This window comes from Saccopteryx bilineata, chromosome 1, assembly GCF_036850765.1.
Source record: "Saccopteryx bilineata isolate mSacBil1 chromosome 1, mSacBil1_pri_phased_curated, whole genome shotgun sequence".
In the NCBI taxonomy this organism is placed as follows: domain Eukaryota; kingdom Metazoa; phylum Chordata; class Mammalia; order Chiroptera; family Emballonuridae; genus Saccopteryx; species Saccopteryx bilineata.
The window spans coordinates 128,993,611-129,008,676 of NC_089490.1; the positions used below are offsets into that span (position 1 = coordinate 128,993,611).

Consider the following 15,066-nt stretch of genomic DNA (forward strand, 5'->3'; position numbering starts at 1 on the left):
CAGAGAGATACAGGTGTTTAAAAACAGGAAAAGTATGCTTTTATAGATATAAATGAAACCCTATTTTAAGACTTAGCAACCAAAGAAAGTTTTAAATATCCCACATTTGTTATTTACCATTCAACTAATAGCTTATTAAATCAGCTATATATTTAATTCAGAAAAGGTTGATTTATAAGAAATTCCTTATATTCAGATAGCACTAAATTTTAATAAATTTAAATATTTAAAGCTATGTTAATAAAAAAGCATAAAAGAAAAATAACATAACTTGCTTTTATACAAAGTTTTTTAATAAAAAAGTCAAAGTCTACATTAAATCAGGAAATCAATAAATCTGAATTATACAAGCTTTCTATATACTTAGAAAAACCAAAAACACACAGTTTATAATAAAACTCTTTAATTCAAAATAGAGTCTAATTTAAAGAAAATGTCATTATGCCCAGTTGAGTAGATAGGGTTCTGTCATTTAAATTAAATAGTTCACCTGAAATATGGGAAATGTACAAGAGACAAAATTCAATCTCAAGGGTACTTCACAAATTATCTAGCTAACTTACACCATTAATCAAATTCTTAGCTTCCAAAGGGCAGACACAGTCTTTAATTGCTTTTAGATAGGCACTTAAATGCTTTTGATGAGGAGGAAACCCCAAAGATTGTGACTTACTTTGTGAACTCCAGGGAAAATGAGACTAAACAAAGTCAACTTCCAGAACTGCCTTTTCACTGCCAGGAAATTAGAACTATTGCCAAGTTCTACCTGTGAACAAGAATGTGAGAGAAGGAAACGAAAATGCTCTATTCTTCTTCAGTCAAGAAGTAAACTTGGGTAATTCAGCTCCTTTATCTCTCTGTCAATTTGAATTAAAGATAATTTTCTGTATACTAGAATAGTTACCTTTTTAGAACTAGAGAACTATGCAATTTCCTCATATATTTCCCATTCACTATCACATTAGCAAAATACTCCTTTAACAAGGAAGAGGAGTGAGGTGGGGTAAGAAAAATCATAAAACTGAGCAGAAGTTAAAAGATTTTTTTTCAAATTAGAAGTGGTTATAATTAGAAAAACTAAGTTAACAAAAGTGATAACCCCAGTATTTTAATAGCTTTCTCTCCTACTCAGCCACATGATCCAAATAAGAAAATGGATATGAACTATTAAAAGAACCCATGACAAGTATCAAACAAATACCAGAATGAAAGAATGAAAGGGGGGAGAGGAAGGAAGGAGGGGAGGGGGGAGGGGAAGAGAGGGAGGAGGGAAAGAGAGGAGGGGAGGGAGGGAGGAGGGGGAGGGGAAGGAGAAGGGGAAGGGAGGGAGAGAATTTGGTGGGGAGAGTCCCCAGAATGGCCTTACTGAAACATATTGGAACTACCTAACAGCAACATTTATAAAAGAAAATTTTAATTTGCATAATAATCCTATGCAATTCTTCTGAATTAAGAAGAATATCCCTAAAAATAAATCATCATTTTAGATTTGATCACAGATCACTTGTAATGGTCATAATTGTTACATTTTTAAAAAAAAATTCTATCAAGAACATTAGGCCATTCTTTGATAAAGTATTCCTTAACTAAAACTTAAGAAACCAAAACTGTAGAGTCATCTTAGAATTAAAATGTTGAATTACAAATATTATTAGGGAAATACCCAAAGAATTTGATGCTGACATTGTCTCCCTTATCCTCTAATCACAACCCCTCTGGCCTGCATTTATCTCCTTAATTCCATTTATAGTATCCACGTGTAGCTAAATATGAACAATACTGCCCTTCAATAAGCTGATTTCTATGAAAGACCTTCATGTCTGAATACAGCAGTCCCACAGGAAAGTAAAATTCTACTTAGTTGTGAACATCCACTCTCTTCAGGATCTTTGGTACATTTGGAATATAAGAAAATAATGGCACAATAATACAAGTACTATTAAAGGAAAAATTTTCAATTAAAAAAAAGTTAACCAGCCATGACATGTAACAACTTTCTAGAAAATCAAAGTAAATAGCTCTTTGTACTCAACAAGTTCATTTACATGATCAGAAGTTTGACATTTAAAAAAATAGTTTAATAAAAATACACTAGTTCTACAAGCAGCCTTCATGGTCATTTCTTATATTCAACTCACCATAATCAAATTAAAATAATGCCATGTCCTCTTGTTAAAAAAGAAGTCCTCTTGTCACAAGAAAAGCAACTTTACATTTTATATAATATAGTGCATCTCCCCTGTGAGTACACAGACACGTATATAAAGGTCATCGGTATTTCTGAATGCAAAATAAATGTTATTAGTGGAGTGCTTGAGTGAAGGTGTTCAAGTTCTTCCTTGTTATACACTTGTCACTCCCTACTGTGGAATTTGTGTTACAACATGATGATAAATTCTATTTTTTAAATAACCAGTGTATTTCCTTTTTTAAAATGTCTTAAAACCATTATAGAAATTGTCTTCCTAGGTATTCTATGGGTGTCCAAACAATAGGGCACGTGTTCTAACACCAACTATGGAAGATGGCTTTTATTGATTATCTAGACCCATAAGATTTGCAGTAAAACAGCAATACTGCAGTGTTACCTACAGGTTAGCCTATGTTGCTTTAAATGATATGTGTTTCTCCTGAATTGATTAAAGTTGTTACAGTACAAAGCCACAGCATACACAGGCAGAATGGACCTTAAATGCATGTAGGCAGTGCAGTTAGAAAGGAGTGTACATTTCTTTTATTCCAGTACCTTCGTATAATAAAGTTAACACAAATAATAAAATATTTAAAAAAAAATAAGACAGCTGGCACTGCCAACCAATTCCTATAGTAGTCCTAGAAATCCTAATCCTGTAGAATTTCCTCTTGTAGTCATAAGCACCACCGTCTTCGGGAGTATTTCAGTGTACTGTTACCAATGCCAAGCAAGCCTGGTGATGCAGCTACCTGAGTTCTCTTGGTTGTGGGTGAATGTGATCTTCATTCATAATTTCCCAGCTTTCATGTAGGTGGGGATAGAGCCACGCTGAGTCAACCCTTCAAACCTTTTATATGTATAATTGAGGAAAACCCAGTCTTTGGATTTGTAGTCTGGTTCTGTGGTGTTTGGCACTAGAAAAATAGAAAGATTAACCAAAACCAAAAGAATTTCATTAGTGAAAATGTCATCATTTCATAGCTTTTTAAATAATGTTGTGATGTTGACTGTCTTACCTGGTTGTAAAATATCAGATTCTGGAAAGTCATCAAAATTTGAAGTATCGTCAATGCTTTTGATTTCTATAGGGATTGCTGCTGGCCTTTCCCTATAAAAAGGTATTGAATGACCATGGTAAACTTTCTTGAACTATGATTTTTCCAAACAAAATAATTCTATGTGAAAATTCTTCAAATTGTTCTATAGATATTAGAAGAACCAAAGAAAGTTACTGTGGATTTGAAAAACTAAGTGGATTTCACAGTTGAGTTTAATTTTTTATTAAAATACTATCATATACTTGGAATTTTTATTTTTGTACCAAGAATTCCTCATGTTGCTGTTATTTTTTTAATGAAAGAAATAGAGTTTAAAAAATCGAGTATTAACTCGAAAAGGAAAACAAAATGGGAGATTTATTTTAAAGGTTTCTAATTATATAAAATATACTGGGGGAGGGGGCTGGAGCCTCCCTAACTAGTTTAGAATAGAATCCTAGGGGAGGATCCATATATCAAAAGTCATTTGGGAAAATAAGGACTCAAAGGGTGAAGCAACTACACATCTGTGATGAAACCTGAAACAAAACACTGTTCAGTCATATTCATTTTAAGGGAATCAGGGATATTTGGTTAAAAATTGTCATGAAAATGCCTTCTTTCCATGCCAAAGTTTTTGAGTATAGAAACAGTTGAAATTTTTATTGCTTCTATATTTTCAAAAAATATTTACTGGATCTATTCAATGACAAGTTTACAAAATTATGTAAAACCGTATGTATTTTTTCCCCAGAATTATTCTAAGTATTTCTACATAACACATTTATATTAGTTTAGTGGAAAGAACCATAGACCATAGTGACCTCACATCTAATCTCTTTTAATTAACTAGCAGTATAACTTTAGGGAAACAAGTCTTAAAACCCAGAGACTGGACTAGTAGGCTCTAAGCACACTTCTAGCTATAAAAAGTTCTGTTCAGTGTGATGATGTATGAACAGTATAACACAACAAGCAGTTAAAGAGTTAGGATTCCAGAATGAAATTGCCTGGGTCCAATCCTAGTTAGTATTTCTAGCTAGATCATTCACTAGCTGTGGCATGTAAGCAAATCACTTCTCTATGCCTCAGTTTCCTCATTTGTAATATAAGAAAAATAACAGTACCTACTCATAAAGTTAATTATAAAGATAACAAATTTACATAAAATACTTAGAAAAATGCTGGACATATAAGTGATCGGAAATTTAGCTATTATTATAACAGAGTGCCTAACCCACAGTAGAAGCTCCAGTGAAGATCTCCATTGAAGAAGTGACACATAAGCTGTCTCAGAATGAAAAGGAGCTGGCTGAGCCGGGGCAGGAATGAGGGCAGAGAAGACAGCATTTCAGCCAGAATGAATAGCAAATGACAAAACTGTGAAGCCGAGGAATGGAAAAGATCACACAAGATCAAACTGTAGCATGAGGTAAGAACAATACCCCACAGTCCTGAAATGCAGTTAAGGATCCTTAATTTTATTTTAAGTGCAAAGGGAAGGAAGAAAATGACACAATCAGATTTGTTTCTAAAACACTGATTTGTGGAGAACAGATCAAAACTATTGAAGGCAGTCTGGCCATAAACTGAATAAAAGCCAATGCTTACAACAATGCTAAGCAAATTTCTGTAAGTTATTTGCATTCCTTAACTTTCCCCACAATATTTTTAAAAGGGGCTGTATCTTATAAATTAAAGGAGACAAATTATGGTATTTTAACAAGCGAACAAAAAATGAAAAGTTATAGTGTGAAATATAAATATATCTTGGCTGTGCTAACAGCCCTCATCATGTACTGTATTTCCCCGTGTACAAGACTCTCCCATGTATAAGACACACCTTACATTTGGGGCCTGAAATTTGAAAAAAGAAATTACATAAAGTTGTTGAACTCAAGTTTTGTTCATCATAAAATTCATACAACTCCTCATCACTGTCAAAACTCCCATCCAGAAAAACTCTCACAAATCCAAGAAGCACAGAGGACTCCATTAAAGAGAAACCCAAAGAAACCTACACCAAGACACATCATAATTAAAATACCAAAGCTAAGCGATAAAGAGAAAATATTAAAAGCTGCAAGAGAAAAAAAAAGTTATCACCTACAAAGGAGCCCCCATAAGGATGACATCCCACTTCTCAACAGAAACACTTGAGGCCAGAAGGGAATGGCAAGAAATATTCAAAGTAATGCAGAACAAGAACCTACAACCAAGACTATTTTATCCAGCAAGGCTATTGTTTAAAATCGAAGGAGAAATAAAAACTTCCCAGACAAAAAACAACTCAAGGAATTCATTACAACCAAACCAATGCTGCAGGAAATGTTAAGGGGCCTGTTGTAAACAGATCAAAGTGGGAAAAGAATATAGCAAAAAAGGAATACACCTTTAAAGAAGAAAATGGCAATAAACAACTACATATCAATAATAACCTTAAATGTAAATGGATTAAATGATCCAATCAAAAGACATAGGGTAGCTGCGTGGATAAGAAAACAGGACCCATACATATGCTGTCTACAAGAGACACACCTTAGAACAAACGATACACATAGATTGAAGGTAAAAGGATGAAAAAAAACATTTCATGCAAATGGAAATGAAAAAAAAGCTGGGGTAGCAATACTTATATCAGACAAATTGGACTTTAAAACAAAGGATATAGTAAGAGATAAAGAAGGCCACTACATAATGATAAAGGGAGTAATCCAACAGGAAGATATAACTATTATAAATATCTATGCACCTAATAATATAGGAGCACCCAAATATATAAAGCAGACTTTGATGGATTTAAAGGGCGAGATCAACAGCAATACTATAATAGTAGGGGATTTCAATACCCCACTAACATCACTAGATAGATCCTCAAGAAAGAAAATTAACAAAGAAACAGCAGACTTATTGGACACACTAGATCAACTCGATTTAATAGATATCTTCAGAACCTTTCACCCTAAAGCAGCAGAATATACATTCTTTTCAAGTGCTCATGGTACATTCTCTAGGATAGACCACATGTTAGGGCACAAAAGTGCTCTCAACAAATTTAAGAAGACTGGAATCATATCAAACACTTTCTCTGATCACAACGGCATGAAACTAGAAATGAACCACAACAGAAAAATTCAAAAATTCTCAAACACATGGAAACTAAATAGCAGGTTGTTAAATAATGAGTGGATTAAAAATGAAATCAAAGAAGAAATAAAAAAAATTCCTAGAAACGAATGACAATGAGCATACAACAACTCAAAATTTATGGGACACAGCAAAAGCAGTACTGAGAGGGAAGTTCATAGCACTACAGGCACACTTTCAGAAGCTAGAAAAAGCTCAAATAAACAACCCTGCATCTAAAAGAACTAGAAAAAGAATAGCAAGTAAAGCCCAAATGTAGTAGAAGGAAGGAAATAATAAAGGTCAGAGCAGAAATAAATGACATAGAGGCTAAAGAAACAATACAGAGGATCAATGAAACTAGGAGCTGGTTCTTTGAAAAGGTAAACAAGATTGATGAACCTTTAACTAGACTCACCAAGAAAAAGAGAGAGAGGACTCAAATAAATAAAATTAGAAATGAGAGAGGAGAAATAACTGACAGAACAGAAATACAAAATATTATAAGAAAATACTATGAAGAACTGTATGCCAAAAAACTAGACAACCTAGATGAAATGGACAAATTCCTTGAAACATACAATCTTCCAAAAATCAATCTGGAAGAATCAGAAAACCTAAAAAGACCGATTACACCAAATGAGATTGATACAGTTATCAAAAAACTCCCAGCAAACAAAAGTCCTGGACCAGATGGCTTCACAGGCGAATTTTACCAAATATTCAAAGAAGAATTAACACCTATTTTTCAAGCTATTTCAAAAAATTCAAGAGGAGGGAAGACTTCCATGCTCCTTTAATGAGACAAGCATAATCCTCATTCCAAAACCAGGTAAAAACACTACAAAGAAAGAAAACTATAGGCCAATATCCCTCGTGAACTTAGATGCTAAAGTTCTCAACAAAATATTAGCAAACCAGATCCAGCAATACATGAAAAAAATCATACATCATGATGAAGTGGGATTTATTCTGAGAGGCAAGGATGGTACAATATTCACAAATCAATCAATGTGATTCATCACATAAACAAAAGGAAGGAGAAAAATTACATGATTATATCAATAGATGCAGAAAAAGCATTTGATAAAATCCAGCACCCATTCATGATCAAAACTCTCAGCAAAGTGGGAATACAGAGAACATACCTCAACATGATAAAAGCCATCTATGAGAAACCCACAGCCAACATCATACTCAATGGGCAAAAATTAAAAGCAATACCCTTAAGATCAGGAACAAGGCCTGACCTGTGGTGGCGCAGTGGGATAAAGCGTTGACCTGGAACACTGAGGTCGCCGGTTCGAATCCTTGGGCGTGCCTGGTCAAGGCACATATGGGAGTTGATGCTTCCTGCTCCTCCCCCTTCTCTCTCTCTCTGTCTCTCTCACTCCTCTCTCTCTAAAAAAATCAATAAATAAAAAAATAAAAAAATAAAAAAGATCAGGAACAAGACAGGGGTGCCCCCTTTCACCACTCTTACTTAACATAGTCCTGGAAGTCCTAGCCACAGCAATCAGACAAGAAGAAGAAATAAAAGGCATTCAAGTTGGAAAAGAAGAAGTAAAACTATCATTATTTGCAGATGATATATTGTATATAGAAAACCCTAAAGTCTCAGTCAAAAAACTACTGGACCTGATAAATGAATTCAGCAAAGTGGCAGGATATAAAATCAATACTCAGAAATCAGAGGCATTTTTATACACCAACAATGAACAGTCAGAAAGAGAAATTAAGGAAACAATCCCTTTCACAATTACAACCAAAAAAATAAAGTACCTAGGAGTAAACTTAACCAAGGAGACTAAAGACTTGTACTCGGAAAATTACAAAGCATTGATAAAAGAAATCAAGGAAGATACAAACAAGTGGAAGCATATACCGTGCTCATGGTTAGGGAGAATAAACATCATTAAAATGTCTATTTTACCCAAAGAAATCTATAAATTCAATGCAATACCAATTAAAATACCAATGACATACTTCAAAGATATAGACCACATATTCCAAAAATTTGTATGGAACCAAAAAAGAACATGAATAGCCTCAGCAATCTTAAAAAAGAAGAAGAAAGTGGGAGGTATCACACTTCCTGATATCAAGTTATACTACAAGGCCATTGTACTCAAAACAGCCTGGAACTGGCATAAGAACAGGCATATACATCAATGGAACAGAACAGAGAACCCAGAAATAAACCCACAGTTCTATGGACAACTGATATTTGACAAAGGAGGTAAGGAAATACAATGGAGTAAAGACAGCTTCTTTAACAAATGGTGTTGGGAAAATTGGACAGCTACCTGCAAAAAAATGCAACTAGATCACCAGCTTACACCACTCACAAAAATAAACTCAAAATAGATAAAAGACTTAAATGTAGGCCGTGAAACCATAAGCATCTTAGAAGAAAACAGGCAATAAGCTCTCGGACATCTCTCGGAGCAATATATTTGCTGATTTATCTCCACGGGGAAGTGAAATAAAAGACAGGATAAACAAATGGGATTATATTAAACTAAAAAGCTTTTGCACAGCTAAAGACAACAAGAACAGAATAAAAAGACAAACTACACAATGGGAGAACATATTTGACAGTATGTCTGATAAGGGGTTAATAACCAAAATTTATAAAGAACTTGTAAATCTCAACACCAGGAAGACAATCCAATCCAAAAATGGGCAAAAAAGATGAATAGACACTTCTCCAAAGAGGACATACAGATGGCCAATAGGCATATGAAAAAATGCTCATCACCACTAATCATTAGAGAAATGCAAATTAAAACCACAATGAGATATCACCTCACACCAGCCAGAATGGCGCTTATCAACAAAACAACACAGAATAACTGCTGGCGAGGATGTGGAGAAAAGGGAACCCTCCTGCACTGCTGGTGGGAATGCAGACTGGTGCAGCCACTGTGGAAAACAGTATGGAGATTCCTCAAAAAACTGAAAATCGAACTGCCTTTTGACTCAGCTATCCCACTTTTAGGAATATACCCCAAGGACACCATAGAACGGCTCCAAAAGGAGAAATGCACCCCCATTTTTGTGGCAGCATTGTTCACAATAGCGAAGATCTGGAAAACAGCCCAAGTGTCCGTCAGAGGACAGTGGATTAAAAAGCTTTGGTACAGGCCCTGGCTGGTTGGCTCAGCGGTAGAGCGTCGGCCTGGCGTGCGGGGGACCCGGGTTCGATTCCCGGCCAGGGCACATAGGAGAGGCGCCCATTTGCTTCTCCACCCCCCCCCCTCCTTCCTCTCTGTCTCTCTCTTCCCCTCCCGCAGCCAAGGCTCCATTGGAGCAAAGATGGCCCAGGCGCTGGGGATGGCTCCTTGGCCTCTGCCCCAGGCGCTAGAGTGGCTCTGGTCGTGGAGCGACGCCCCGGAGGGGCAGAGAGTCACCCCTGGTGGGTGTGCCGGGTGGATCCCGGTCGGGCACATGCGGGAGTCTGTCTGACGTCTCTCCCCATTTCCAGCTTCAGAAAAATACAAAAAAAAAAAAAAAAAAGCTTTGGTACATATATACTATGGAATACTACTCAGCCATAAGAAATGATGACATCGGATCATTTACAATAACATGGATGAACCTTGATAACATTATACAGAGTGAAATAAGTAAATCAGAAAAAAAACTAAGAACTATATGAATCTATACATAGAAGGGACATAAAAATGAGACTCAGAGACATGAACAAGAATGTGATGGCAACAGGGGTGGGGGGTTGGGGGGAGGGGGCGAAGAAGGAGTGAGGGGTTGGGGGAGGGGAGGGGCACAAAGAAAACCAGATAGAAGGTGACAGAAGACAATTTAACTTTGGGGGAGGGGTATACAGCACAATCAAATGTCAAAATAATCTAGAGATGTTTTCTCTCAACATATGTACCCTGATTTATCAATGTCACTGCATTAAATTTGATAAATAAATTAAAAAAAAACAAAACAAAAAAAACCCTCCCCCATCCATTAGCTTCTCCTCATCTGTGTCTGATGACGAATCACTGTCTTCATATATTGCCTCATCCTCAGTTCTATCTATGGCATTTGAAATGCCACACTTCTTAAATGACTTGACAATGATCTCAATCTTGATATTATCCCAGGATCTTTTCACCCAGGTACAAACTTTTCCGATAGTTGGTTTCTTCACTCTTCCTGCTCGTGTCAAATTGTCCCCAGAAGACTTCCTCCATTGGTTTTATTTGTCTTTCATGGCAGCTTTGAAGGGTTTGTTAATGCTGACATCAAGTGGTTGGACCTGGGATGTCAAGCCTCCAGGTATGATGGCAAGTTTTATTTTTTGCTCGGCAGCAATCTTCTTTGTGTTTTTTGTTACATGTGCCCTGAACTGATCAAGCACCAATAGGGAAGGTTTGTGTAAGAGCCCACCTGGTCTCCTTCTCCAAACTTTCTCAAACCAGATCTTCATCTCATCGTAATCCATTCAACTCTTGTCATGAACATGGACAATTACTCCTCAGAAAATGACTTCTTTTGGCATTGTTTTGTGTTTGAAAATCAGCATAGGAGGCAGCTTGGTTCCGTCGGCACAACAAGCTAGAATAACTGTATAGTGGCTCTTTTCATGTCCACTCGTCTTCACAGTTACAGTTTTCACCCCTTCTTATCAACAGTTCTGTTACCTGGGACATCAGATTGAAGGGAGACTTCGTCCATATTTGCAATCTGTCCCACTCAAACTGATGTGTCTTCCTTCCAACATTAAATGACAAAACGATGAAATTCAGGGACCTTCTGATCATAGCTTTCAGGCATCTTTTGGGCAAGTCTGGTGAGTATACACATGCTTAGTCCATTCTTTTCATGAACCTGAAGCACCAATTGTGTCCTCCTTTGAAATCAGTAACTTCTTTTTCATCAGCAATTCTTCCTGCCTCATGCTGAACCAGCTTTGTGGACACAGGAATTCCAATTGCCCTTTGCTCTTCAAGCCATATCTTCAATTCCTTCTCTAAATCAGGCCGTTTTACTGACTTGCCTCTCATGGCCTTCTTCTGCTGTGGCGTTCTCAGTAGGGTTTCTTCTTCCCGTAGCCAGTCTCGGATTGATTTCTCAGTTGGAGGAGGACCAAACTTTACCATTCAACAGCACAATTTCCATTCACTTTTGCAAACTGGATCACTTTCAACCTGAATTCAGCACTGTAAGAAAATCTTTTCTGAGCCATTTCTGGACAGAACGTGGCAAAACGTAACTGTTGGGCAGATAAAGTTATTTTTTCTCATCCTTATTGTTAAAGATGACGCTGCCCACATGGATGGCCCTTGCCTAGGAAATAACAGTAACTGATTGCCCTTCTTGCTTGGAAGAGGCATGGTTATGCTAATGTGTGTTGGAGGAGGGCTTTCACACCAAAAGTTTTTAAAAGGAGGAGCTAGGAGGCCATTTGGAGGGAGATCACGTTGTTCTGGGGGAGAGTGATTACGTTCTAGGAAGAGCCCATGGAGGCAGGGCAGGGAAGCCACATGGAGGCAGTCAAAATGGCAGAATGGGGAAGGAGAAGCTAGTTTGTGGAGGAGAAGGAGATGGGGAACAGAGGTGAATAAGACTGGTGAGGTAGAAGCCTTTGATTGTAGGAAACCTCAGATGAGTAAGTAGCTTTGTGAGCACTGAGTGGGGTTTGGAGCCCAGTGTGTGTTTTTACTCGCTTGCCGGGTGCAAGCTGGAATAAAGGAAAATGGACGGCCAGTTTTTGGCTCTGTTGCCTCTTTACCATCTATCCAAATCAAATGCGAACTGCGTTGGCCAGGCGGCTTTGATGGCAGCTGCAAATACTGGCTTTACAGTAACCTACCATAATATACCGGTAACAAGTGCAAAACAATGAGCGCAAAGGTAACAAGTGCGAAAAAGCAGGAAATGCAAGTAAAAAAATCTACAACTGCTGTATAGCATGCACCCAGTTTTTAGACCCCAAATTTTTTGGAAAAGGGTGCATCTTATACATGGGAAAATACAGTAACTCTGGACACAAAGATCTAAGCAGGTGTACAATATGTGATTTTCCCCTTAAAGTGAGTATGTGTTAAAACCAGTCATTTAGCTATAGCTATTATAGTCTCACTCACTTATATTAATATAATCTGGAAAAAGTTGACTTAGTAAAATTATAACAGTTACTTCTTATATTACATCAAGCAGAGTAAGAGACAAATTAATCACTAAGTCTACTCAGCCCTCTCCCATTCAAAGCCTATGAACGTACCTGATGTGCCCCCAATCTACACCTTCAAAAAAAGGATGACCTTTTATTTCTTCTACTCCACCATTTCCAATTCTATTTTCAGAATCAATACAAAATCTAGAAAAAGGACACAGAGAAATGAATATACACATATCACACCTAAAGTATTCTATTTGCATTACTTCAACCATTTCACTATTTTTGCTTATTGAACTTAACTCTGTTTATTGTGAGAAATGTGGGAAAAAATATAAATCATCTGTAATTGCATCATTCAGAGATAACTACTGTAAACAGTTTTGATCAGCTTCCTTCTAGTCTTTTATTTTAATTACAAAAACATTATGTTGATACTGTAAGTTACTATTTTAGGGCTTTTTTTCACTTAATATATTGAGAAAATTTCCCAAAGTCATTAAATTTTTTCCCACAATTTCTTTTTCTAAAATTTGTATATGGAAATATTATAATTTATTTAGCTAATCCACTACTGTTGAACATTTAGAGGATTTTCATTTTTTCATTACTAAAAACAGTATTGCAATAAACATTGTGCCTAAATCTCTATACTCATCTGATTATCAGCATAAGCAGAACTGCTGGGTCAAAAGTCACATACAGCTTAGAGATTTTTCATAATGTGCTGCCAATGGCCATTCCCATAGGTTGTCCCAATTTATATTTCTTCCAGTCTCCACAACAGAATCAACACTTCATCTTAATTGAGAAACAGAATGGACTCTTTTGCTTAGATAACATTTCATATAAAAAGTTTTATGACATGAGCTGCCACTAACAATTTATTTTCCTTTCCTCTTTAATGGGATGGGGTCATTGCATTCTAACAGGAGTGACCTCTGAAACAATACCAGACCCTCCCTCTTCTTAACTCCTAGTTGTTTTTTTTCCTGCATACTTCCTTTTAAGACTTGGCATTAAAAAAACAAAACGTAACAAAAAACACCTTTTCTTTATTCATTTCTTTGATTGTATACTTCAGTGGTAGTCCTTTCCCTCACACAAAAGTGAAATGGTCAATTTAGTGTTTTAGGCACCTGTTAAGTTTTAAGATACACAAACTCCTCTCAGGACTTATCCACTAACCTAAGAATTAAATCCTTGGCTTTCTCAGATATCGGCACTTCTGGGGGAAATACCAGAGTTTCTTTCCAGTTCATTACTTTTCTATATGTCTCTTGAGGTGTTTCAGAGCAGAAAGGCGGGTATCCTACATATCAGAGAAAACAAAAGTTTTATCAGCTTTTATAATCAAATATGCTATACCTACTATATGTGTCACAAGAAACAAAGTAGCCCTTAGTGTTTTATTTAACAATAAAAAAGGCCACCAGTTAAGTTATAAAATTCCTAATGAAGTCAATAAAATAAAGGATTTGAAACATTCCCCTCCCCCCTTTTATCTGAAAGGCCATGCCAGTGCAATTTTGATGCATGGAAGTTCAATTAAATACCTGCTTCCTGAAACCCAGTCTCTAGGGAGCTCATTGGTGTCTATCATGGTGTATTTAACATTGGGGGAGGGGGGTCAGAAATTGGTTTAAAAGAGTTCTGAAAATTAGCCCATGGTATCTGCGTAAGTTTAATCAGTAGCATCCAGGGAAATATATTTAGTATGTACATAAATGAATCATAAAATATACCTATTAGCATTTCATACATAATCACTCCCAAAGACCACCAGTCACACAATTTGTTGTAACCAGTCTGCATGAATACCTCCGGTGCAATGTAATCTGGTGTTCCAACTGTGGAATATGCCTGCAAAGGAACAGCTTGTCAAACCAGCATTCTTAATATATTTTTTGGAAGATATGAGTATGACTCACTACTATAAAAAAGCAATATATACAGAAATATATACAGAAGTTAATTTTTCTTTTTATTTGGTTTGCATGTTTATCATGTATAAGGCTTAAGTGATAGGTATTGAATAAGATAATATGTTATTTAAGACATGATTTCTGCCCCCAAGAAGCTCAACTAAGTTATTTATATATACTTAGTCTTTAATCCATTTCAAAAAAATAATAAAAAGGTTGAGCCCAGTAGGCCTGGCTTCCCCACTCAGTACTAATGTGTTCTTAGGCAGGTCATTCAACCTCTCTGAGCACAGACTTCTGCTTACATAAAATTGGAGTCACAATACCTGTCTGAACAGTTCATGAGGATAAAACAATAAAAGGAATGTGCTTTGTAAACTGCTACAACCTACAATATATATAAACATCAGGTATTTTCATTATAAACCTAATTCCAGACCACTACTCATTCATTAGGAAGCAATTCTTAAATCATATATAAAGTCTTACAAAAAGTATTTATTTAAGGAAATATTTCTTACCTAAGGGTAGTACTCTAGGGCAGTGGTCCCCAACCCCCGGACCAGTACCAGTCCGTGGGCCATTTGGTACCGGTCCGCAAAGAAAGAATAAATAACTTACATTATTTCTGTTTTATTTATATTTAAGTCT

General features: G+C 36.3%; 1 protein-coding gene across 7 annotated transcripts in view; it reads right to left on the bottom strand.

Moving 5' to 3' along the window:
- Positions 1–1,540: 1,540 nt before the first annotated feature.
- Positions 1,541–15,066, bottom strand: part of STK38L (serine/threonine kinase 38 like) — a 113,119-nt gene continuing 99,593 nt past the window's right edge. For all 7 annotated transcript variants that reach the window (XM_066265879.1, XM_066265868.1, XM_066265857.1 and 4 more), the window contains 5 exons: positions 14,236–14,353; positions 13,679–13,802; positions 12,596–12,691; positions 3,211–3,302; positions 1,541–3,108 (listed from right to left, as the gene is read on the bottom strand). In XM_066265879.1, the coding sequence (XP_066121976.1) occupies positions 2,981–3,108; positions 3,211–3,302; positions 12,596–12,691; positions 13,679–13,802; positions 14,236–14,353 (558 nt within the window). In that variant the 3' untranslated portion in view covers positions 1,541–2,980. The remainder of the gene's footprint in view (positions 3,109–3,210; positions 3,303–12,595; positions 12,692–13,678; positions 13,803–14,235; positions 14,354–15,066) is intronic.